At 40.0% G+C, this 27,041-nt stretch overlaps 1 protein-coding gene across 5 annotated transcripts in view; it reads right to left on the bottom strand.

Moving 5' to 3' along the window:
• The window catches only part of ANO10 (anoctamin 10), a 233,015-nt gene that overhangs the window by 40,958 nt on the left and 165,016 nt on the right, over positions 1-27,041 (bottom strand). For 3 of the 5 annotated variants that reach the window (XM_004774157.3, XM_004774162.3, XM_004774161.3), the window contains 2 exons: positions 11,765-11,881; positions 10,393-10,452 (listed from right to left, as the gene is read on the bottom strand). In XM_004774157.3, the coding sequence (XP_004774214.1) occupies positions 10,393-10,452; positions 11,765-11,881 (177 nt within the window). The remainder of the gene's footprint in view (positions 1-10,392; positions 10,453-11,764; positions 11,882-27,041) is intronic. The other 2 variants (XR_001176641.2, XM_004774159.3) reach the window with 1 other exon arrangement.

Genomic DNA, 27,041 nt, shown 5'->3' with positions numbered 1-27,041 from the left:
TAGCTACAGCTCTATTGGTTGCTATTTATGCAGAAAGGAGAAGCCAAGAGAATGCAGGATTTCAGAGCCAGAAACCTGGGTATGCAGCATGGGCTTTGTGATTTTAGATGAATCACTTACCAGTTTTTTTCTTTTTCTTTTTCTTTAAACTTATTACACAAAAGTAGAGAGAATAGTGTAAAGAATCCCCCTATTGCTTAGCCTCAATAGTGACTACCTCATAGTCACCAGCCTTCTTGGATTTCTGGTGCATTAAGTATCTATTACTGTGGAACAGATTAATCCAAAATCTTGTGGCTTTAAAACAACATACGTTTATTTCCATGCTGTCGGCTGGGAATCTGGAAGAAGTTGGGTGATTCTGGCTCAGGGCCTCCCACGAATGTGCAGTCAGGAGGTAGGGAAGGGGCTGAGGCATCTGAAGGCCTGACTAAGGCTAAGAGCTGGGGATGACAAACTACGGTCCACAAGCCAAACCCGGCCCACAGCCTGTGCTTATAAATATGGTTCTAACTGGAATACAGCCTCTTTCTTTCATTCACATATTGCCGATGGCTGCCTTTGCACGACAATAGCAGAACCAAGGAGTTTTGATCGAGACTCTATGGCCTACACACCGTAACTATTTACTACCTGATTCTCTACAGAAAATGTCTGCTAACCCTCAGACTAGAGAATGTTTCCAAGATGGTGCACTCACTTGGCTGTCGGCAGTAGGTCATACTTCTAGTCATGCGGGCCATCCATTGGCTGCTTAAGGTTTGGTTCACAACCCTGGGGGTTCTCTGGGTAAAATGTGAAACTGGTTCCCATACATCAAGGACAAGGAGAGACTGAAGAAAGAGGCCAGCCACTCCAGATTTGTAGGTGGCTGGTTTAACAATCAAGGAAAAGGACATGGAAGGCTTGATTTGGGTGGTCACAAGACGAGTAGATCTCCATATCTGCCCACCAGAATCTTACAGTTTATGTAGAGACCTCAAGGATGCTCAGTCACATATGCGATCCAGAGGGTCTCAACATCTACTCAAGGTTCTGTCCCTGAAATGGCTCTTAGTGTGGGAATGGTGGTAGAACATACATTTCAAGAACAGGGAGGAGCCTCTGACTGCCTAGGTCCAACTCTTGGGTCAACCAGCAGTTAGACTTTCTTGACCCCTCCAACGTTGTGTCCTCACAACATGGCAGCCAGTTTCCTGAGAGTAAATGACCCAAGGGAGAAGAAGATGACAGAAGCCATATATATATATATATATATATATATATATATATATATATATATATATGAAAAAAATACACACACACACACACACACACACACACAATTTTTTTTTTAAGTGACCTAGCCTCAGAAGAGACATACCAACATTCTGTAGTATCCTATTGGGATGGGACTTCAAAAGGGTGTAAATACTTGGGAGTCAGGGATCACTGGGGACCTTGGAAGCTAATAATCACAGTTAGTGACCCTTTCCTTAATCTGTACAATCAGGGTTTGGGACAGGATCAATAATTTTTCCTCTAACATTTGACAATTACATGATATAGGCAATTTCTGATGATTTATATTTTTGTGTATTGGCCACAGAATGAATGTACTCAATATTTGTTGAATTTTAATATCTGTATTTTAATTTTGACATATATGAATTCAGCATAATTTACTATTTATGTTCTTAGAGCCATTATTTATGTGGGTTATTTTCCTTTAATTAATTAGGTAGTATTTCAAAAAGTTCCTAAATCCAAACATCCCCTGTTTTCTGTACTCTATTCTTAGAAGACAGAGGCAAATCTGTGTTGTTCTTAAGGATTTAAAGTCTAAAATTTCTATTCTACCAATCACTGTATTTTTAGCCTAACCTCCTAGGTTTGTATTCATTGCATGATGCAATATTCAACCATATCCCTGAGGTTCTGTAGCACTAGAAATCAATGGAAAATAATACCACTTATTATATTGAATATTTTCTTATTACATTGAATATTTTCTACTTTAGCAATTTACTAGTAATTAAAGACAAAAGTTAAAAAAAAGTCTGTGGTTTCCTGACATAGCAAGTACTCAATAATGGTTTCCCGAATCCCAAATATAACACGCAAAAGAGAATTTCAAAGTTAAAAGACTAGAATTTAGTAATAGAGAAAGGCACAAAGAGATGGAGCTTTGACCCTAGTGATGTTCATTTAATTACTGACTTACTCAATCAACAAATGTAAATTCTGTGTCTGGAGTAATCTTGTCCCTAAGAAGCTTCTAGTCTGGTGGTCACAGACAAATATCTTTGACAATATAATCTTTACTATCCTAGAATATATGGTTTAAAAAAAAAAAAGGTAAATAGCTGCATTCATAACAGCCCAGGATTTTCCTAGAAAGAAAAGCCTGTTACCACACTGCTGGCCTGCAAGGTAATGTAACTATTACTCCAGTACAGAGTCTGAGATAAGAACTCTTAGAACTTTAAGTATCTTATCAGAATATGTGTTTTTCCTCTTAAAATATATAGCTTTGATGCGAGAAAGAGGTAAAAGGGATTAAGAGTATACTTCTCACGATGGAGCACTGAGTCATGTACAGAATTTTTGAATCACTATATCGCATGCCTGAAATTAATACAACCCAGTATGTTATTTATGCCAGAAATTAAAAAAAAAAAACTTATGTATACATACATCTATAGTTTTAGGCCTTCTGAAATCTCTAAGATAATTTGTTATAAGGTGAACTTTCTTCTTTACAAATTCAGACACATTTTGACGACAAATGTGATCCTGGTCCAAAGCATAGGGTGTCCCTCCTACAGCACGGTAAACTCGAGGCCCTTCTGAGCAGAAAGGAACTGTACTTCCAAGTCCCTTCTGCCCACCCTACTTCTGGTTTACTCACGTGCTGGCTAGGAAAATGCTAAATTTTATTCTGTTTCATGGCCTATTCAGTAATTTCCAAAGTAAAAATAAATCTGGTACTGATTTGGCTATGTTTCTTACATCTGGAAAAATAATTAGGATTTACAAATTTAAAATTTTGCTTAGAATACCAGGGGAATGAGATAAGTAACAATTTCTATGGATTGTTTACTAGGAAGATAAAAATGATCAAAGGCTTTCTAGAGTTTTAGTGAAGCATCTTATTTTAATGTCTGTTTGACTCTATGTACACTACAGCATTTTTTTCTGAAATCTCTAAGATAATTTGTTATAAGATAATTTGTATAAGTGACAACAGAAAATGCAGGGGGAAAAATGTCTCCACATCAGTGGTAAGGAAAGGACTGTTCCAGAGTCTGAACTTTGCAAAGCAGAATTCTATCTGGCTTGATTTGGGCTTTTTTTTTGTTTTTGTTTTTTACCATCTTCTGAAGCCATGACTGTTACTGATATCAACCACAGTCAGTCTTTTGGGGGGGGGGGATGGAATTTGAGCTTTATCAAGGCTAGATATGGGGACCTTATAAAGTGCTTGGATTCTCTTCCCTGGTGATCCCAGAAAGGCATATGACCTAACTGTTTCCATTTTTGCCACAGAACCTATTTTAAGATTCCTCTTTTCTTGTCCAAGGACATCACTTGTCATTTACTTAATATATTAGCTTCTGAACTATGTATGAGTCAAAAACTCAGTTTGATGAGGTGGAGATTTATTCAGAGTCTGCTGGGCATCAGGCCCGGTGCCAGATGAGGGAACACAGGGGTAGAGATCCACTGGCCCAAGTGCAGCGGGGGAATGCACACAAGTGGCCACCATCCACACAGTGGAGGCAGCGCTACACCACCCCAACCCCCCGGAAGGTGAGGTGTGTGAAGCTGAGGGCAGACGGGAACTGTAGGGATGGTCACTTACAAAATGGCAGGGGGACCTGGGACTCCATGAGCAAGCACATCCTACCAGAGCAGAAAGGAAGAGGAAAAGCAATGGGAGAGGGGATTGAGTGGCCACACAGAGCCAGCATTTGTTAAAGCCTTGACCACCTGTGAAGAAGTATCCTTCGGGGACTGGCGAGAAACCCCATGTGAGTGGCTAACAGACCCTAGGCCAGGAACCCTTCAGAGGAGTGACTGCATGCACAGAGGCTTGGAGAAGCGCCTGGCTCCTGTGACAACCCGCTGCGGGCCAGCCTTCCTCCCCTCCACTATCACAGCTGCTCAGCTGCTTGTGGGCTCGAAAGTAGGCAGGCCTGCTGCAAAGGTGGAATGGGGACTCATCTCCTAATCTGGTTTCATGGCCTCATTTTCCTCAGAATTACTGCCTGGCTCACCTGGTGATACATGGCACCCAAGCACAAGGCAGTCCTTGCCTGTCCCAACGTCACACGGTGTCCTACTCATGCTGTCCCACTCGGGCCCCACTCTGACCATATGTGGTAGGCACTGCCTCCCAGGGAGTTGTAGTGGGAAGATGACGACAGAGGATAAAGGGAGAGGCCAGCTGAGAGGGGCCATCCCAAAGCCCTGGAGTTTACCAGGCCAGTACCTGGTTTGGGGCCCTGGGCCATGGACCATCCCTCCCCATGAACCAAGGCTCTGGCACCGTCTGCCACTAAGTTTCTTGGAAGCGGATTCTTTCTCTGGGCTCATTTCCTTCTGAACCACATGTTGGCAAACCAGCCTGTGATTACATAGCTAATAGCCAAATGCTTTAGCACCTTCATTCCAGACTGTGAAACTTTTAACTTTCCCTTTAAAATGTTTATTTACCTACCACCACTTGAGAGCACAGATGCAGGGAAGAGAAGTTCAGAGGATATTAGTTAATGCTGTAAGTGGTTTAAATATACTCAATCCTAGGAAACAAAGACTTTACCTATGGCCTCTGGCCCAGATGGCCCAGCCTGGAAGGTCCCAAACCTGATTTGAGGCCCTTGAGGGCTATAATTAGCCCTGTGGTATCCTCTTAAAGTCCTTATCTTGTTCTTTCTGACTGATTTCTGGGCGCTGTTATCTTTCTCCAAACCTGCGTTTGGACCTAGCCCTCTGGCTTCTGTAGGTGCTTGGCTCCAGGACGGCTGGCTGCCCAGAGGCCAGCTAAAAAGGTTGTGGTATCCTTGGGTTCCAGGACCCTGAGTGACTCCTATTTTTAATTAAATCCCCAAATTATCCAGAATTGAATAAATCAATTTGAAAAGAAAGAAAAGCGCATCATTCGGATATTTACCATCTAGAGTTCTTTGCAAAGGTCTCACCAGTAGAAGCCGGATTCTTTGAAAATGCCCTCTGCAAACAGTTTTATGTTCCCTAGTTTGCCTCTCACCTTCAAGTACATCTGACTTGCCCACATATTTAGACAAGTCATAGCTTCCTATCTGATCCAGAAGAGGAAACTGCTCCTAGTACCTCGCCTTTCCTCCATGCCTCCCATCGCAACTGAGAGCAGTAACTAGGACCCACAGAGCACTTCTCCAAATGGGCTTCAGGGCTCCTGCATTAGAAGCAGTGTGGGGCAAAAATGCAGATCTCTGGGCCTTTCCACAGACCATGCAATCCAGCATTTCATTTTATAAAACAAAACACATTTTATAAAACAAAAGAGACTACCTGCCTCATTTATGGCCCAGACTGCATTTGTTCCTGGCACTCACCTGACCATGCTTGGGATCTATTTTGCTGGGGGCTGAGGATGAGAGGTGGGGGGATTTGGAGCAGTAGGAAGGGATGTTTAAATGTAGGTGCCTGGGCCCCACCTGAGATCTAGGGAATCTGACTCTTTAGGTGTGGGGCACAGGTATCTTTCAAAAGTTCTACATTCAAGATGCACAGCCCGATTTAAGAACTGTCCAATGACCCAAATTTCTTAGTCATGTTTTCTCTATAAAATTGGAACCTGAATCGAAAAGCAGCAATTCAAGTGAAAATTAAACATAATACACTGATTTTCTATATAAGTAATGATTTCTTTTGGCTGATGTACTGTCAATTTCTGGTCACTTAACAGTGAAAATGTCAGGGGATAGGCAAGGTATTCATGAGATTTATTCTTAAGTATGTCTTCAAGAGCTTTGTTTTTGACCAGGGCCCACCAGAAGCTTTCTCTGCCTGTGATACATAGGAATGGCCCAGTGAAGTGAGGCTCTACTTATTTACAAAGCAGGTAGTTAAATGTCAGATTAAAGAAAAATAAGAAAAATTCTATATCCTAGAAATGTCAGTAGTTCAATAAGCAAACTGAAGACCTGCCAGTTAATCTGAGTTTTTGAAAAGCACTCTGTGGGTGACCTTTCATATCTAGGACCTTCTGGGCTTCTTCAGACCTCTGGACAGTGAGAATAAACAAGCAGCGTAGTAAGAATCATTGCCGACTCAGGGCCGCATGAACTTGCGAGGCCCAAGCAGCAGTGCCAACCACCCAACAAAGCCCTGGGCCAGCAAGAGAGGACAGGAGAGGAGCAGCTGGCACAGGCTCTCCCACTAGGCTTCTATCCTGGATCTGTCCTTCTCAGATTCTAACTTTAACAAACGAGTGGAGAGGAGAATACTTTTACGTGGTTTGCTGTTCAGGACCCTGGGAAACCTTGACCACAGCACTCATCCCTGCCTCCTGCCCGCTTGATGGATCAGGCACTTGGGAGCCGCACATGCACAGATGTAAAACTACCTTTAGTGCAAGCTGGCTAGGACAAGCTAGAATGCCCTGTTTGAAGGTATTTGATAAATATAACAAGTCAAAGCCTGCGGGACATTTCTGTCCCTCCAGAATCTTAATAGCAAAATCAGCACCAAAGTCATGTTTTCTTAGAAGGTGATATTAATTAGAGAATCACATCTATGTCTCCAGAAGAGAAAGGCCCAAAGAGACTTAAAATCTTTTAGATTTTTCTTCTTTTAAAATTTTATTTATTTATTTTTATTTAAGTAGGCTCTGTGCCCAGTGTGGAGCCCAATTCGGGGCTTGAACTCAAGACCCTGAGATTAAGACCTGAGCTGAGATTGAGAGTCAGATGCTTAACCAACTGAGTCACCCAGGTGACCCTCGGTTTTTCTTTTAAAATAATATGAGACAGGGAGGTGCACCTGGCTGGCTCAATCAGTAAAGCATATAATTCTTGATCTCAGAGTGGTGAGCTCAAGCCCCACATGGGGCATAGAACTTACTGAGAAAAAGTAAGTAAATTAAAAAAAAAAAATTTTTAATGAGACAGAATTTTGGTTAGTGCTTCATTACCCAATGACGATATGTGTAAATAAATTCTGCCTTTGAATTAGGGCTTTGCTTTGCTGTTAGGTAGTGTGTATCTGAAGCAGGGGAAACCAGGAGCTGAGATGACCTCAGAGATCATTTAGCCATGTCCACAGCAAGCACTTACAGCTATGAGCCCTCTCAAAGCAAGTATAACAGTTCTGCATTAGGACTCCTAGGTAAATGTATTAAGTAATACAAGCCATGTTAATATCCAACATCATTACAGACCCTTTGCTTTTTAGACAAATACACGATAACATGAAATCTTGAGTAAGAGGAAAGCTTCACTAGCATGGGCAATTCTTTTCCCAAAGAATTTTATCCTAATGAAATGTATTTTTTTTGCTTGGAAGTATCAATTACTGTCATACTTTACTTCACTAATATGCCCATAAATGGAAATTTAAAAGTTTAAAAAATTTCCCATGACTCTAAGTCTCACTATAAGTGTTTACAATTTTTTTCTGGACCAACTGGTCATTATAGTTATGACTGGGCATAAATGATAAAAATTACACAAATATAATATACATATTGATAAGCAATTATTAGACATAAATTCCTGGATACATTTTCGAAATGCACCTTTTAAAGAGATGGATTTGGTTCTGGCAGGTGGAAGATTGTGATGTCTTTATGGACGTTTAGCCCCTGACACCTCCATGTTATACGGCTCTCTTCCAGCTTCGAGCCTTACACCCTGGGGTCAAGGCACAGAGCAGGGGTCAAGGCAGTGAGGGGTGCCTTCTTCTAGTAAGCAGGGGGAACAACTGTAGGCAGAGAGGCAGTGTGGCCTAGGACAGCCCAGAGGGACCAAAGGGTACTCAGGCCTCCTACAAGGACATTTTAGAAAAAAGAGGATGCATATAAATTGGGGATCTGAATATTGAGGCTCTCATAATTGTCTGTGCCCACAGACTCCTCACAAGTTTAAGGAACTAGGCTATGGGGAGGGACTGTGCTCTACCCCCACCTCCAGCCTCTCCTTTAAATGGGGGCTGAACAAGTACTCTGAAAGACTGAGTGGGGTTCCAGATTCAGGTTGGTCTGCCCTCAGCCTTGGTCTCATCCTGATCCTGACCCCACCTGAGGTTCACTGAGGACCAATCCCACTTTGCCTCACATTGATTCTAGGTTTCCACATTCAATTTGTGCCCTCAAACCTTGTGTGTAAAATACTTATTATATGAAAATAAATTTTACTCCAAAAATTTCACCTGACATTTAAATGTTTTTCTAAGGAAAAAACCAAAGCATATGAATGTTTGTAAAAAGAATAAGGAAGAAGGAGGAACAGTGTGTGAAAGATGCACTCAGGTGTATCTGAAAATGGCATTAGGGAATTTAAGGAATTATTCAAACCACCAACATGAGGGAGGACTTTAGTTCTCATTTACTTACAGGAGTGCTTTAAATGCAGAAAACATACAGATAACAAATGGCAAATCACCCTCCACCCAAAGAATTCCTGTTGTCCTTCAACAAGTAGTACACGTACCTGGTCAGAAAATCCAAGCGGTATGTGAAAACAGTTACCTTAATTTTTTTTTTTTTTAAAGATGTTATTTATTTGAGAGACAGAGCAAGAAAGAACACAAACGGTGGGGAGGGGCAGAAGGAGAAGCAAATTCCCGCCTCAGCAGGGAGCCCGATGCGGGCTCAATCCCAGAACCCTGAGATCATGACCTGAGCTGAAGGCAGACATTTAACTGACTGAGCCACCCAGGTGCCCACAGATATCTTAATTTTTCCTCAAAGGCAGCTACTGTACTGGGTTTCCCGGAAGCCTTTCTAGGAAAAACAACGGACGTGTTTGCATTCGCCCATTTCTTGTCCCTTCCTTCCCTTTTTCAAAATTTAACTCAAACTTGTTCTGTACCTTGCTTTCTCTACTTGCTAAAATAGCAAACACATACTCACACATGCACGTGCATGCACATGCACACAACACACACCCCAGCACGAAGAGACCTTTTAAAAACAAGGTTCTGGGGCGCCTGGGTGGCTCAGTGGGTTAAGCCGCTGCCTTCGGCTCAGGTCATGATCTCAGGGTCCTGGGATCGAGTCCCACATCAGGCTCTCTGCTCAGCAGGGGGCCTGCTTCCCTTCCTCTCTCTCTGCCTGCCTCTCTGCCTACTTGTGATCTCTCTCTGTCAAATAAATAAATAAAATCTTTAAAAAAAAAAAAAGAAAAAGAAAAGAAAAACAAGGTTCTGTGGAACCATTATCTTACTATAATTGTCTTAAACTGTCTCCTACTCAGTTTAGCTGCGTCTGGGTTCTTGCTAATAGAAATGCTTTGACAACATTATTTTGGCCCACTTTGTAGTTATTGCCATTACCCTAGCAAGAGTCATTCTGGTTGGAGGGTAATCTAAATTTTGATTCAACTGCATTCTAGAAAGCCTGAGCCAATTTACACTTCTGTCAAGTATAGAAAAGTGTCCACTACTTCACACCAGGCAAGAACAGGCCATCAACCAGCGTTTGCCGACAGAGTGAGTAAAATGTCACGTTTCCCTGTTATTTGAACTTAAATTTCTTTAATTGTGAGTGAGACCGAGCACCTCTTCTTAGGTTATGCTTTGTTAATGGCTGTCTTTTTGTATGAAGTTATCAAAATGCTACTTGAATTAAAGATGTTAACCATTTTTCATATGTTGCAAATATTTCCCCACTATGTCCAATTTATCTTTTGAGGTTTTTTTGGTCATACAGAAGTTTTAAATTCCCATACTTTTTGTATCTCTTACCTGTCTGAAATTTGCAGGAGCATGGTGGCAAGAGGTATGTAGGGAATGAGGTAAAATGAAATGTAATAATTTTCCCAAACAATTGTCATCAGACCATGTAACAAACAACCCTCCTTTTCCCCCACTACCACAGAATGTTAATTTTACCATAAACTAAAGTCCTAGTTTTATTTTGGTCTATTTACAGACTCTCTGCTCTATTCCACTGATCTATTTCTTCCCTAATTCAAAATGTATTTCATTATTCTATTATATTATTCAGAATACATTTTAATATCTGGCAGAGCTAAAGACCTCATTTCTCTTCTTTTTCAGAAATCTCCTTGCTGTTCTCAAATGCTTATTCCTATATATTTGAATTAGCATCACATTTTCACAAGACTGAATCTTTTGGTCCCAGCAGAATTTTTAAAATATCCTTCATATAGATTATCAATATTATTTTTATAAATTACTACACACGTTTTCTCTTTTGGCTTCTTTGGTAAATGGGGCCTTTTCTTCAATAATATTTTCAGATGGCTATTAAAGGGAAACAAACAAACAAACAAAAGGAAACAAACAATTTTAGACAAACCTCATAACTTACCTCCTTACCAATTTTCCTATTTTGTCCAATAATGTATCTAGTGATTTTTAGATTTATAACCTTCTAATCTTCAAGGACTGATACATTTGCTTCCTATAGGTTACTTGACCTTTTCACTTTTTCCTCCTGTAGAAGTGCACTGGTCAGCAGCCCCAGCACCACGGAAAGTACCAGCGGTGGTAATGGGCTTCCTGACATTGCTGAGAATGCTTCTGGTGGCTCACTGTGGAGCAATATGCTGCTTGTGCTCTGATGTAAGACACAGACACACTGGCTAGGTGAACTTGCCCCACAACTTAGAAACTGAAATGTAGTCATCTAGCTTTCTCCACTGCTGCACCCCGCTGGTGGACCTGCACTTCTTCTCTATACTCTTATCACAAGTCTTATCCTGGGGACACCCTGCCTAATCAGGAGCACATTCTGCTCCAGTGTGGGGCCTCCCATCTTGTGCACTGTCCTGGAGCCCTTGCTTCTCAGAGGGTCAGTTTGGGGAGGGGTCCTCCTTGCAATTTTTTTCCTCCCAGCTCCCCAAACATCAAAGGAAATATTTCTGTACAAGGTGGTGTGGAAGCCTAATGGACTGTGAGGGACAGAAGCCATGTCCTGGACCCACAGCATGCCTCTCAGATGCTAAGTGCCTTACTAATTTTCTCATTGGTTTAGTTCCTATGTATCTCTCACTAAAGAGAGCTAGCTCTGGGCATGGGGAAGTCTCTATCTTCCTGCTCACATTCTGCTACAAGTAGAAAGTCAAAATGAAGACCTCCAGCTTTGCCCCTGGTAAAATGTGGAAATCCCTGGACGAAGTTTCTACTTTGATGGCATTTTTGCTGCTTTTGCCCACACTTTCTTGTTCTCCCTCATTCTCTGCAAGATATTATGCGAGACTCTATTTATTCACTTCTTGCTTCATGTTTCTGTAGAAGGCAGACTTAGAAACTGTCGGAGCTGCCCCAGGACGATTCTTGGAAATCCTGGTCTTGTTCTTCTACTGAAAGCTAGCTCTGTTCTTTAACGTTGCTCAGATATTTTTGTTTTGCTTAGTTTAGTTCTTTCAACTATTTGTTTGCTCATATTATTACGATTTAGGTTTTGTTACGCCATCTAAACTGGAGATGTATTCTGTATTTATTTATGCTGATAACTTCAAGGCTGAAGGAAATACTGAGAGTGAGCTCTCTAAATTATAGCCCCTGGCATTTGCTAAAGAGATACACTGATTTTCAGCACAGTTGCCCTTACCTGCCTCTTGAGTGCCTCCAAAGACTCGAACTCCAATTTGGCCAGTTTCATCTGGATATGCCGTGGTTTATCAGGTATGGCAAATGCAAGTATGAACTTTAAAGCCAGAAGTGCATGCTGAAAACAAGAAAGAGTACATGTTGACATGCCACACTGAAAACAAGAAAGAGTACATGTTGACATGCCACACTAGGCTACAATGAGGTGTGCAATGAGACAACAAGGGGCCTAAGCAATCTGTGATTCTTCTCATGAGTCTTATTAATTTCTTATGACTGGCCTGTCCATTATCAGAGATCAACCAGGCCAAAGAGTTCTATTTAACCAACCCCACCACTGTGGCCCACTCAATAACTACTGTCTTATTTGCTTTATTCTTCTAAAATCGGTTATTCACCCAAACTGATACCATACATTATTTTCAGTGTTTTACAGAAAAATGAAATTTATTCTGAGAAGTCTTTCACAAAATGTGTTTTTTCTACCTGTGTCCACCTTCCCAGTGTATGTTAGCATACAACACTGGCAGACTCCCTCTATTCTTTGCCCAATAACATCTTCCCTGTGCTGTGCTTTAGGCTATTATGTGAAACATACGGTGCCTTAAACACCAGGTGCCTTGAATCCTCTGCACCCCCACAAGTATCTGCTACTGTTTCTTTCATGAAATGATAATCAATAAGTATTGATGAATTGATTGGTTGCAATGTACACTTTATGCTGCTGACTCCATCTATATGGTAAGGCAGGTACACAGAAACAAAGAGTGTATCCATTATAACACGGGAAGCTTAGAACCCTTCTCCACCAAAATTATTTGGGGTTTTTCATACCATAATGATATGAGGTTTATAATTCCACTTTTTTCTCTGCAGAACAGAATAAACCAACAGGATTGTTTCCATTGGTAAGCCTGCTCTTCAGATGCATGGCCTCGACCTATGTATGCTTCTACAATTCTAGTATCATCTTGTGATCCAGGATCAACACCCACAGAAGTCTGAATGATGAAAAGAATAAAGTTGCCTCTTTGATAATGGCATGAATTACTAAATATTAAAATCTTTGAAATAATGTTTAAAGGTAAGAAATGATTAAAAGGCATTTTGAAAATCAGCGAAGGAATGGAGCCGCCTCTAAGAAATGTTGCATTGAATTGCTGACAGAAAAAGAGGACAGATTAAAAAAATTAGATGAACCCCTTACTGTGATATTTTCAAAAGGAGGATGAAGGATGAATGCCATGTGGATATCTACTGGGAGAGGCATGAAATAATGAAGGAAATCAGCATCATGCCAGAACAAGCAATAATTCAATCCAAAGACCTGGAAATGGGCAGAGCCCCAGGGCAGGCCAGGTGCTCCTGGTATTAACAGGAGATGTGAACTGGACCAGGGCCAGGCAGTCTTCACCAGAGTGTGACTGCTGGGACCCCAGAGGACACCTGCAAGGTGCTGATTAAGTATCTACAGTGTGAAAACTAGTAGATAACACAGCACGGATCAGGTGACATCATCTGTTTTAAGTCTGAACTATCTGAATTAAATTAACAGGAACCTGGATAAAATCTACAAAGAACAAATAAATAATTCAAAAAAGGTATACTGTGTCATTACTTCATTCCATTGGAGCACTGACACATAATTTTATATAAGACTTAACCTCTTCAGTAGAAATACTAGACAAGAAATAAACAAATGAGCAGATGAAAAGAAATCTTCCACATTTTCCATGAAAGGGGTGTCCTCAAACTGCCAGAACCCCATCATGAGCCAGTCACTGGCCCCTTTCCATCTCTCCTAGAAATCCGTACCCATTTTCTCTTCTTTGGAGTCTTGGAGGGAACCAGTGAAAAAAAAGACCCTGCCAAGGTCTTCCCTTGGAAACAAGGTTCCTGTAAGATGTGTCAACTCTCCTTTGGGAACAAGGACTGGTTACTGGGCAACCGAGGAAGGCTACCACAGACCTCAGTGCTCACAGGTGCCATACAAAATGTCCATAACCCTCATGAATTGAAAATGTTGGTATTTATTAAACAATATCAGTTGATATAGGAAGTCATTTTAATATGGTTAGAACACTTAAATAGCAGTAAGTTCTGAGTAGTTTGGAAATCCTGGTAAGTTATGAGTAGTTACCATAACATACCATAACCTGGAAAGTTATGAGTACTTCTGTAGTTTGTTTTCCTGAAATAATTTTATGTTAAATGTTTTTAAAGGCCCATATGTAGAGAGATCAATTTCTTTTGAACTGTATTTGCAAATAGGTTCCTAACAGACCTGCTTATTTTAAGCTTTTAACGTCCCACTGAATACCTCCAGGGTTATGTTTCTTTCTTTCTTTTTTTTTTTAAAAGATTTATTTATTTATTTGACAGACAGAGATCACAAGTAGGCAGAGAGGCAGACAGAGAGAGAGGAGGAAGCAGGCTCCCTGCTGAGCCCGATGTGGGGCTCGATCCCAGGACCCTGGGATCATGACCCGAGCCGAAAGCAGAGGCTTTAACACACTAAGCCACCCAGGCGCCCCCAGGGTTATGTTTCTTTAAGAGTTTCACACAACGCACACAGCTGAATACTCCTTAGCTGGCTACCAGCACCACAAAGCCAGAGGGAAGCAGTAATGTGTCCCTCCTTTCATATATATTAGTGACTAGTGTGCTAGACATGGGTCACATGTTGGAGGATTCTATTAGGGAAGGATATGATGTCCTGGCACATGGTCTAGAGGAGGAGACGAGTAATTACGGGCCATCCCCTAATGCCACGCATGAGTGGTCCCACCCAGTATACACAGAACAATGAGCCTACAGACTTTACCTGGGTTTTTAGCAGTTTGGAGAGGGAAGTATGTTTGCAGAGACATACAGGATGACGAGTTGGCTAGGAGAGGGCAGGAGTGTTCCCAGAGAGGAAACCAACACCCAGAGGGGCAGTGGGGTTGAGGAGAGAGGGGACACGGAGGCACTCAGATACTGGAAGACACAGGAGTTGAGTGAGGAATGAGGAGGCACTGAAGATGCTGACACAGGAATGATGGGCTTGGAGGTCTCCATTTGTGGCATGGATAGCAGACCAGTGTGGAGTGTGCAGCAGTACAGGCAGGTAATTGGGGTGAGCCAGTGTGTGCAAGAGTAATGGGACAGAACCTCCAGGACTGAATGGAGGGCTCGCCAGCAGAGGACCAGACAGGCTTCCACGGCTCCTCCATCATGACGTGTGCAGGATGAGGAGCAGGCTGGAGGGAGAAGGTCTGTACGGCCTATGCACTTTCAGGGGACTCTGGGATATCTGGGTTGAGATGCTCAGCAGGCAGTGGGGCGGAGGAGTCTCAAGTTCATGACAGGCTGGAGGCAAACACCTGGAAGTTGCTAGGGTATATGCATAAGAGGCGCATAAGAGGCACATAATGCCATGGGAATGGCTGAGATCTGCAGGGATGCACAGTGAGGGAGAAAAGATGAGATGAAGTAAGAAGTCGGCACAGGATGGAACTGGAGGAATGTATCAGGTGTGATGAGCAGAGGGAGAGGTCTGAAAAGTAGCTTGAGAAGCAGCACATGGGGGAGGCAGAAATTGGGGGAGCCTGTGGGGTTACAGAAACAAAGCAGAGAGAAAGAAGCCAGTCAAGTGGGCACTAGAAGGTCATGTACATGGAGGCTGGGGAGCAACCTTTGGTTTTTAACCAACAGGAGGCCTTTGGTGGCTCTGGTGGGAGTGGTTTCAGGTGAGTGGAGGTCACAGAAGCAAGACCAAGGTGAGCCAAGAAGGACCTGGGAAGCAAGAATGGAGAAAGCAGGGCTTGTCACACTGAAAAGGGAGAGCTCACTCAGGGAAACAAAGGCACTGGGGGCACTCATTTTAAAGAAGAGAAGAACTCGAAGAAATTTATTGTTCAGAATTGGCAATTCATACTTAAAATGAGGAAGGACAGGTGACCATCCCATAGTGTTCTCATTTTTCTTTTACAGACCTCATCTTAAACCATGACTACGTATCCTTTCCTCAAAACAGATCCTCATAATCTTCAACAGAAGAAAAAAAGTGCCTTGAAGAGCAAAACAAAAATGCCAATATTATTAACCAGATTAGAAGAAGATATATCAACATCTTGGCAATAGTTTTCTTTGGATGGTTGGCAATATGGGCAGTCTCTTTATCTTTAGTCTCTGATAACATACATTACTTCTTTTTTCCTTTTCTACATTTTTTTTTGTTTTACTTTAATTCCAGTTAGTTAACATACAGTGTAGTATGAGTTTCTGGTGTACAGTACAGTGATTCAGCACCTCCATACATCACGCTGTGCTCATCACAGCAACTGTGCTCCTTAATCCCCATCACTTATTTAGCTCATGCCCCCTCACCTTCCCTCTGGTAGCCATCAGTTTTTTTCTAAATCGTTAAAGATTTAGAATCGTTTCTTGGTTTGTCTTTTTTTTCACTTTTGCTCATTTGTTTTGTTTCTTCAGTTCCACATATGAGTGAAACCATATGGTCTTTGTCTTTCTCGGACTTATTTCGCTTAGCATTATACTCTTTAGTTCTATATGTGTTGTTGCAAATGGTAAGATTTCTTTCATTTTTATGGCTGAATAATGTTCCATTATATATATATAATGGAACTATACACACACACACACAGCACATCTTCTTATCCATTCATTAATCGCTGGACACTTGGGCTCCTCCCATATCTTGGCTATTGTAAATAATGCTGCTACAAACTTAGGGCTGCACATTGTGCATTGCTTTTATAAGGGGGAAAAAGCCACTTCTGTCAAAAAGAATGCAAGTGTTCCTCACAGCTGGGGAAGATCAGGGAGAAGAGATGACCACTAGTAAACCTGTGAGCTTGACCTAGATGACTGGAGGCTGCTCACTTCCTCCCTTGGAATGTGGGAGTGAGCTTGCCCCTCCCACTCCCAGAAGCTGCTGTAAAGACATCACCTTGAGATGGTGAGGTGGTGCTGAGAACAGTATAGTTGATGGTACAGTTGACCAAACCCAGCAAAGTCCTCTATTGATAAAAGTTCATAAAAACATCTTAGATGTGGCGAGGAGGTGCAAGGATCCACTCATCTTGCTGCTGCCCAAGACAAGCCTCATAGGTAAGTTCCCTTTGCTATTTAACTGTCATCTTCCCACTTGGAGAGGCTGGCCTTCCTGCCCTCCACACTCAGGGGTCAGCTCAGATTTCACCCTCCTGCCCTCTTCCTGCCCTCCACACTCAGGGGTCCGCTCAGATTTCACCCATGAAGCTCCTGGGAGGGTTGTGAACTGACACTCACCTAAAGGAATTACATATGCTAAAGCTCCTAACCCCCCTTCACTATAACTGCCCATATGCCCAGGAGACAGACCCAAACCAGAAAACTTGCAGCCCAGGGAGTCTGGTTTTTTAATCTGGGGTCCTAGATGAGAAGCAGCTGGTGAAGATCATCACTTTGTACTCATTCCTTCCGCAAATAGGTAGGAGAGCACTTACACAGAGCCAGGCCACCTAGATGCTGGCCTTCTTTCACCACTTCCTTCCCTCCTCAAACCTTGTCACACTGATCCAACCCTCACCCTGCCCCACTTTGCAGCACTCCAGAAGTTCCACCAATTACAGGCTTATCTGGTTTGACATATCCCTGGGAGGGTGAAGGAGCATTGCCATTCACAGGTAACTGTCAGTAAGTTTAATTAGCCAGTGCTAGCAAACTCTGTCCTCCACCTACCCCCAATACTCTTGAGTGCTCAGAAGTAGGGGGATATGCCACAGCAGCTTCAGCAGTGGGATACTGGCTTTGAGGAAGAGGAGTAAATAGAATCAGAATGGAACTAACACTATCTTAATGCTCAGGAAAGAATAAATTAGATATCCAGCCACCATCACAGTCTCTTTACTGGTTTCTTGTACCCAGGATCCACAGTTCAATTTGATGGATTAAGTAAGCTTTTGTAGGCTAGCCTGGAAACCTAAATAACAGTTATAGCACCATGCTTCCAAAAAAAAAAAAAAAAAAAACAACCCACCTTTAAAATGTTGTTTATATATTCCCTACAGCAAATCTGTTTCAAGGCTGGGGAACTGCTTTATGCTAACTGAACTGAGAAAAATAATCGCAAAAGGCATTTTAGCTATTTCTACTTGTTTTCATAAATAAAAGCAAACCTAAGAAAAAATATGAATCTATTCAGATTTGAAGAAAAACATATTCAAAAATGAATACTTTGGTTGGCTTTTCATCGCCTGTGAAAAGAGAAGACATTTTGTGGCCACGATTGTGATTCTTCCTTCATTGACAATCTTCTTTTAAAGTAAAACTCACAAAATTGTATCCTAAACAAAGCAAAGAAGAAAAGAAACAGTTGGGGGTGGGATGGGAAAATGGGCAGAATTTAAAAAGTAGTAAATACAAAGAAGTCGGCCTCCCATAACAATATGCTTCAAGTAATGATTATAGGGTATATTAGTCAGGAAAGAAGAAAAGGACAAACCAAAGAAAAGGAGCATCTGGAGCTAAGTATTTCCCAGAAACACAGTACTGCCTACCCAGCCACTGGTGCCATGCAACTCTGGTCACCCCAGGAGGTCAAGCTCTTGGGAGTCTTGTGGCAGGTGTATAGTCTGTGAGCGGAACCTTTTTATTTTACAAAAACTGGAAATTATGACACAATCGACAGTAGCAGCTGTGTTTGTAGCAGCATGTCCCCAACCCTGTCTCTTATGAAATGCAAATTAGAGATAGTTCTTAGAATTCTGAAAAGATAATTTGATCTCTACAGTGGAATGTCGGCCATTAGTACCTCTTTCCATTCAGAGTCCAGCCACCACTGAATAAAAGAAACTCCAAAAGAGCATCCTCTGCTGATTACCAAATTACATGCCAAATGCCAATTAATAAGAAATGATTAATAGATCCAAGATTGAAAAAAATATGGAATTAGGCTCTTAAGAAGCAAACCTCAGACAAACAGAAATACAACATACCAAAATCTATGGGTTCCAGCAAAAACAGTTCTAAGAGGGAAGTTCATAGCAATATAGGCCTGCCTCAAGAAATAAGAGAAATTCAAATTAACTGTTTAACTTTAAACCCTAAAGGAACTAGGAGGAAAAAAAGAATAAATAAAGCCCAAAGTTGGTAGAAGAAAGGAAATAATAAAGATTGGAATGGAAGTAAATGAAACAGAGACTAAAAATAGAAAAGGATCAATGAAAGTAAGAGCAGATTCCTTGAAAAGATAAACAACATTAACACATCTTTAGACTCCTTAAGAAAAAAAGAGAGTGCTCAAATAAATAAAATCAGAAATGGAACAGAAATTACTGATACCACAGAAATACAAAGGATCATAACAAACTACTAGGCACAATGATAGGCCAACAAATCGGACAACCTAGAAGAAATGGATAAATTCCTAGAAACAGAAAATAATCCAGACTGAATCATGAAGAAATAAAAAATTGGAACAGGCTTATTATTAAGAAATTGGATCAGTAATCAATAGCTCCCAACAAATGTAAGTCCAGGATCAAATGGCTTTATTACTGAATTCTACCAAACATTCAAATAAGATTTAATACCTATCCCTCTCAAACTCTTCCAAAACATTGAAAAATATGGAAAGCTCTCCTCATTTTATGAGGCCAGCATAACCTTGCTCCCAAAACCAGACAAGGACATCACAAAAAAAGAAAATTATAGGCTGGGGATAAAAATAGATGCAAACTCCCCCACCAACAAAATATTAGCAAAATGAATTTAAGACACATTAAAACGATCATACCATGATCAAGTGGGAATTATTCTAGTGACGAAAGGATGATTCAACAATTGCAAATAAATCAGCACTACATTAACAAAATGAATGATAATGCAGTAAAAGCATTTGACAAAATTCAACATCAATTTATGACAAAAACTCTCAACAAAGTGGGTATAAAGGACAAGTACCTCAACATAATAAAGGCCATAGATAACAAACCCACAGCTGACATCATACTCAATGGTGAAAAGCTGAAAGCTTTTCCCTCTAAGATCAAGAACAAAGGCAAGAACGACCGCTATTCCTACTTTTATTAAACACAGTAAGTACTGGAAGTCCTAGGAAGCAATTAGTCAAGGAAAAGAAACAAAAGGCATATAAATTAGAAAGGAAGAAATAAAACTTTCACTATTTGCAGATGACAGGATGTTATATATAGAACACCCTAGAGATGCTACCAAAAAGACTTCTAGAATAAATGGATTCCATAGATTTTCAGATAAAAAATCATTATACAAAAACCTGTTCCATTTCTGTACTCTGATAACAAGTTATCAGAAAGAGAAACCAAGAAAATAATCTCATTTACAACTGTATCAAAAAGAATAAAATAGCTAGGTATAAATTTGGCCCAAGAGGTGAAAGCCTTGTACTATAAAAACTATAAGACATTAATAAACTGAGGAAGACAGAAATGAATGGAAAGATATTCAGCACTCATGGACTGAAAGAATTATATTATTAAAATGTCTATACTACCCAAAGCAATCTACAGATTCAATGCAATCCATATCAAATTCCAATGATATTTTTTTCATAGAACTAGAATAATTCTCAAATTTGCATGGGACCATAAAAGACCTCAAATAGCCAAAACAATCCTGAGAAAGAACAAAACTGGAGGTCCTACACTCGCTGATTTCAAATAGTAGTACAAAGTTATAGCACTCAAACAGCACAGTATTGACATAAATGAAACAGAATTGAAAGCCCAGAAATAAACACAAGCATATATGGTCAATTAATTTATGACAAAGAAAGCAAAAGTATACAACAGGGAAAAGAACTCTTAGAAATCTGTTCTTGGTGAGAGACGTCGCTGCCTGAAAGATGCTCAGGTGGCAAAGCAGGGCACAATCTTAGGTGGGGCAGTGTGGTCTTAAGATTCTCAGGGGTCACGGAAAGACAAGGGATTCCTGACGGTGGCAGAGTTCCCAAGCATTGGAGCTGGGAAGCCAGCTGCAAACACAGCAGGCGCTAAGGTCTGGATTGCAATAAACCATGAACCTCAGCACAGTTGGGTGACTGCTCTCTGAGCAGGGGCCCAGCAAGTGGCAGAACTGCAGCAAGACCCCATCCTTCCACCCCAGGGAGGAGTGGTAGGGGAGCATACCATAGGAGTCTATGGGATTTGGAAACTCAAAACAGGGTTGTGTGCCTGAGATAGAAATCCTTGATCACAGGCTAGGTGAGCATGGAATGCACAGAGAGACCAGGGAGACAGGAATAATTTGACTGCTTTTCCCTGAGGGCACCCTGAAGAGGGGGGCCGGAGCTCTTGGCTCAGGGGCCAGAGACTGGGGGGGCTGCCATCTTCATTCCCGTCTTCCAGAGCTCTATGGAAAGCGTTCACGGAACAAAGGCTACTGAGACTGAACATGAGGAGATTACTTAGCCTGGCCCCTGGCAAGGGTGGTGCAATTCTGCCTCAGGCAAACACATTTGAGAATCACTGCAACAGGCCCCTCCCCCAGAAGACCAGCAAGAACATCCAGCCAAGATCAAGTTTACCAATCATAGATAACTATAAAACTCCAGAGCTAGAGGAAAATAGTATATAGAATTCATGGTTTTTTTCCACCACAATTCTTTAGTCTTTCAATTTTAATTTTTTTCTCTTTCCCTTTTAACCAATTTATTTCATCAATTCTTTTTAAAAATCATTTATTATCATTTTTACATTTACATTCTATCTTTTCCTTGTATTTATTTGTGTGTGTGTGTGTGTGTATGTGTCTAAGTTTTTCTTTCTTTACAATTTTTGGACACACTTTCCTCTAACAAACAAACAGACCAAAATTCATCCCAAATTTAGTGTATGGCTCTATTCTTTTCATTTGTCTGATCATATTTTCTCTCTTCTTTTTTTTTTTTTTTGTCAAAGTCTTTTTAAATTTTCATATTTATAGTTACATTCTATCCTTTCAATGTATTTAATTTTATTTTTGTAGATTATAAGTTTTCTTTCTTTACAAATTTGAGATGTAATTTCTTCTAACAAACCGACCAAAATACACTCAGGCTATAGTGTATAGCTCTGTTCTTTTCACCTGTCTGTTTATATTCCTTTTTTTTTTTTTGGTCTTTTAATTTTCATTTCCACAGCTACATTCTATCCTTTCATTATATTTAATTATATATATATATATATATATATAAAATCTAATTCATATATATATATATAATCTAATTCATATATATATATGATGAATATATATATATAATATATAATTTATATATGTATAAATTTATAATTTTGGGATCTAGTTTTCTAAAAACACATTCCAAAAAAATACAGGATCCAGTGTATTGCTCTGTTCTGTTCACCTGTCTGATTATATTCTCTCTTTTTAATATTTTTTTGGTTTTAGGTTTCTTCTGATTTGTTTAGTGTATATTTCTCTGGGGTTGTTGTTGCCATTCTAGTATTTTGTTTTCTCATTTATCTATTCTTCTCTGAACAGAATGACAAGATGGAAAAAAATCACCCCCAAAAAGGGAACACCAGGCAGCACTGACTGCCAGCGACCTAATCAGTATGGTTATAAGTAAGAAAGAAGAACTAGAGTTGAGAATAATTATTATAAAGATACAAGCTATGCTTGAAAAAAGCATATAAGACACTAGAGAAATAAAAGAACTAAAATCTAATCAAGTCAAAATCAAAGAGGCTATTAATGAGATGCAATAAAAAATGGAGACTTTAACTGCTAGGATAAATGAGTCAGAAGAGAGAATTAGAGATATAGAAGACCAAATGATGGAGAATAAAGAAACTGAGAAAAAGAGAGCTAAACAACTACTGACTCACAAAGGAAGAATTCAAGAGATAAGTGATACCATTCTAACTATATTAGAATAATTGGAATCCCAGAAGCAGAGGAAAGGGAGGTGGGGCAGAAGGTATATTTGAGCAAATTATAGCCGAGAACTTCCCTAATCTGGAGAAGGAAGCAGGCATGCAAGTCCAGGAGGCACAGAGAACTCTCCTCAAAATCAACAAAAACGGGTCAACACCCTGACATCTAATAGTGAAGTTTTCAGATCTCAAAGACAAAGAGAAAATCCTGAAATCAGCTTGGGACAAGAGGCCTGTAACCTACAATGGCAGAAACATTAGACTGGCAACATACCTATCCACACAGACCTGGCAAGCCAGAAAGGACTGGCGTGATACATTCAGGGTGCTAAATGACAAAAATAAGCAGCCAAGAATACTTTATCCTGCTAGGATATCATTCAAAAATAGAAGGGGAGATAAAAGCCTTCCAGGACAAACAGAAACTAAATGAATTTGTGACCATTAAACCAGACCTGCAAAAAATATTCAAGGGGATCCTTTAAGCAGAGAGAGATCCCAAAAGTAACACAGACCACAATGGAACAGAGACAATATATAGAAGTAGGAACTTTACAGATAATACAATGGCACTAAATTCATATCATTCAGTAGTTAAATGGGCAAAATGCCCCAATCAAAAGACACAGGGTATCAGAATGGATAAAAAAGCAAGATCCATCAGTACACTGTCTTCAAGAGACTCATTTTAGACCCAAAGACACCTCCAGATTTAGAGTGAGAGAATGGAAAATCATTTTTCATGCTAATAAATATCAAAAGAAAGCTGGGATAGCAATCCTTATATCAGACAAATTATATTTAAAACCAAATACTGTAATAAGTGATGAGGAAGGACATTATATCATAACTAAAAGGTCTATCCAACAAGAAGATCTAACAGTTTTAAGTTTTTATGTCCCTAACATGGGAGCAGCCAATTATGTAAATCAATTAATAAAAAAATTAAAGAAACACATTGATAATAAAACAATAGTAGTAGGGGATTTTAACACCCCCCCAACTCACTGCAATGGACAGATCATCTAGGCAGAAGTTCAACAAGGAAACAAGGGCTCTGAATGACACATTGGACCAGATGGACTTCAGAGATGTATTCAGAACATTCCATTCTAAAGTAACAGAATACACATTCTTCTCAAGTGCCCATGTGACATTCTCCAGAATATATCACATACTAGGTCACAAATCAGGTCTCAACTGGTACCAAAAGATTAGGATCATTCCCTGAATATTTTCAGACCACAGTGCTGTGAAACTGGAACTCAATCACAAGAAGAAAGAACTTAAAAAAAAAAAATGAAGTTAAAGAACATCCTACTGGGGCACCTGGGGGGCTCAGTCGGTTAAGCTACTGCCTTCAGCTAGGGTCATGATCCTGGGGTCCTGGGATCGAGTCCCACATTGGGCTTCTTGTCCAGCAGGAGGCCTGCTTCTCTCTCCGCCTCTGCCTGCTTGTGCTCTCTCTCTCTCTCTCTCTCTCTGACAAATAAATAGATAAAATCTTAAAAAAAAAAAAAAAAGAGCATCCCACTAAAGAATGAATGGGCCAATGAGAAAATTAAAGAAAAATTTTTTAAAATTCATGGAAAAAAATGAAAATGAAAACACAACTGTTAAAAACCTTTGGGATGCAGCAAAGGCAGTCCTAAGAGAGAAGTACATAGTAATGCAAGCTTTTCTCAAGAAACAAGAAAGGTCTCAAATACACAACCTAACCATACACCTAAGAGCTGGAGAAAGAATAGCCAATAAAGCCTAAACCAAGCAGGAGACAAGAATTAATAAATATTAGAGCAGAAATCAATGAATAGAAACCAAAATACAGTAGAACAGATCAATGAAACTGAGAGTTGGTTCTCTGAAAGAATTAATAAGATTAATAACCCTCTAGTCAGACTTAGCAAAAAGACAAGAGATAGGACCCAAATTAATAAAATCATGAGTGAAAGAGGAGAGATCACAACCAACACTGAAGAAATACAAACAATTATAAGAACATATTATGAGCAACTATAAGCCAACAAATTAGGCAATCTGGAAGAAAGGATGCATTCCTACAAACATATAAACTACTAAAACTGAAACAGGAAGAAACAGAAAACCTAAATAGACCCATAACCAGTAAGGAAATTAAAAAATCCCCCAAAAAACAAGTGTCCAGGGCCAGATGACTTCCCAGGGGAATTCTAGCAAACACTGAAAGTTAATACCTATTCTTCTGAAGATGTTTAAAAAAATAGAAATGGAAAGAAAAGTTCCAAACTCATTTATGAGGCCAGCATTATCCTGATTCTAAAACCAAAGGCCCCACCAAAAAGGATAATTATAGACCAATATCCCTGATGAACACAGACAAACACAGCCAAAATTCTCATCAAGATACTACTAGTCAATAAGACCCAACAGTACATTAAAAGGATTACCCACCATGACCAAGTGGGATTTATTCCTGGAATGTACGGGTTGTTCAACATCCACAAATCAATCAATGTGTACTGTGATACAGTACATTAATATGATATATTAAGTTAATAAAAGAAAGGACAAGAATCATATAATCCTTTCAATAGATTCAGAAAAAGATTTAACAAAATACAGCCTCCTTTTTTTGATTAAAACTCTTCACAGTGTAGGGATAGAGGGAACATAACTCAGTATCATAAAAGCTATCTATGAAAAACCCACAGTGAATATCATTCACAATGGGGAAAAATGAGAGTTTTCCTGCTAAGGTCAGGAACATGGCAAGAATGTCCACTATCACCACTGCTATTCACCATAGTACTAGAAGTGCTAGCTTCAGCAATCAGAGAACAAAAAGAAATAAAGTCATCCAAATCAGCACAGAAGAAGTCAAACTCTCACTTTTCACAGATGACATAATACTCTATGTGGAAAACCTGAAAGATCCCACCTCAAATTTGTGAGAACTCATATAGGAATTCAGCAAAGTGGCAGGATATAAAAATCAATGCACAGGAATCTGTTACATTTCTATCCACTAACAATGAGACAGAAAAAAGAGAAATCAAGGAGTCAATCCCATATAGAACTGCACCCAAAGTCACAAGATACCTTGGAATAAACTTAACCAAAGAGACAAAGAATCTGTACTCAGAAAACTACAGAATACTCATGAAAGAAATTGAGGAAGACACAAAGAAATGGAAAAGTGTTGCATGCTCATGGATTGGAAGAACAAATATTGTTGAAGTGTCTATGCTACCTAGAGCAATATACACATTCAATGCAATTCCTATCAAAATATGTTAACTTTTTTTCTAAGAGCTGGAACAAATAATCCTAACATTTGTATGGAACCAGAAAAGTCCCCAAATACTCAAAGGAATGTTGAAAAAGAAAACCAAAGCTGGTGGCCCCACAACTCTGGACTTCAAGCTCTATTACAACACAGTATGGTCCTGACACAAAAACAGATACAAAGGTAAATGGAACAGAAGGAAGAACCCAGAAATGGACCCTCAACTCTGTGGTCAACTAGTCTTCAACAATGCAGGAAAGAATATCTAATGGAAAAAAGACAGTCACTTCAACAAATGGTGTTGGGAATATTTGACAGCTGCATATATACAGAAGAATGAAACTGGACCATTTCCTTGACACCATACACAAAAATAGACAATGGATGAAAGATGTAAATGTGAGACAGGAATCCATCAAAATCCTAGAGGAGAACACAGGCAAGCATCATTTGTGACCTCAGCTGCAGCAACTTCTTGCTAGACACATTTCTAAAGGCAAGGGAAATAAAGGTAAAAATGAACAATTGGGAATTCATTAAGATAGAAAACTTTTTTACCTTAAAGGGAACAGCTGACAAAACCAAAACACAACCAACAGAATGGGAGAAGATATTTGCAAATATCTTATCAGATAAAGGGCTAGTATCCAAAATCTATAAAGAACGTATCAATCTCAACACCCAAAGAACAAATAATCCAATCAATAAGTGGGCAGTGGACGTGAACAGATACTTCTCCAAAGAAGACATCCAAATGGCCAACAGACACATGAAAAGTGCTCAACATTACTCGGCATCAGGGAAATACAGATCAAAACCACAATGAGATACCTCATACCAGTCAGAATGGCTAAAATTAACAACTCAGAAAACTAGAGTTGTTGGCAAAGATTGGTGGGAGTGCAAACTGGTGCAGCCACTCTGGAAAACAGTACAGAGTTTCCTCAAAAAATTGAAAATAGAGCTATTCTATGACTCAGCAATTGCACTATTGGGTATTTACCCCAGATACAAATGTAGTGAGCCAAAGGTACCTACAACCCAGTGTTTATGGCAGCAAGGCCCACAATAACCAAACTATGGAAAGCACCCAGATGTCCATCAACAGATGA

This window comes from Mustela putorius, unplaced genomic scaffold, assembly GCF_011764305.1.
Source record: "Mustela putorius furo isolate JIRA1106 unplaced genomic scaffold, ASM1176430v1.1 tig00003834_pilon_pilon_pilon, whole genome shotgun sequence".
Lineage (NCBI taxonomy): Eukaryota > Metazoa > Chordata > Mammalia > Carnivora > Mustelidae > Mustela > Mustela putorius.
This window is presented reverse-complemented; position numbering and strand designations above follow the sequence as displayed.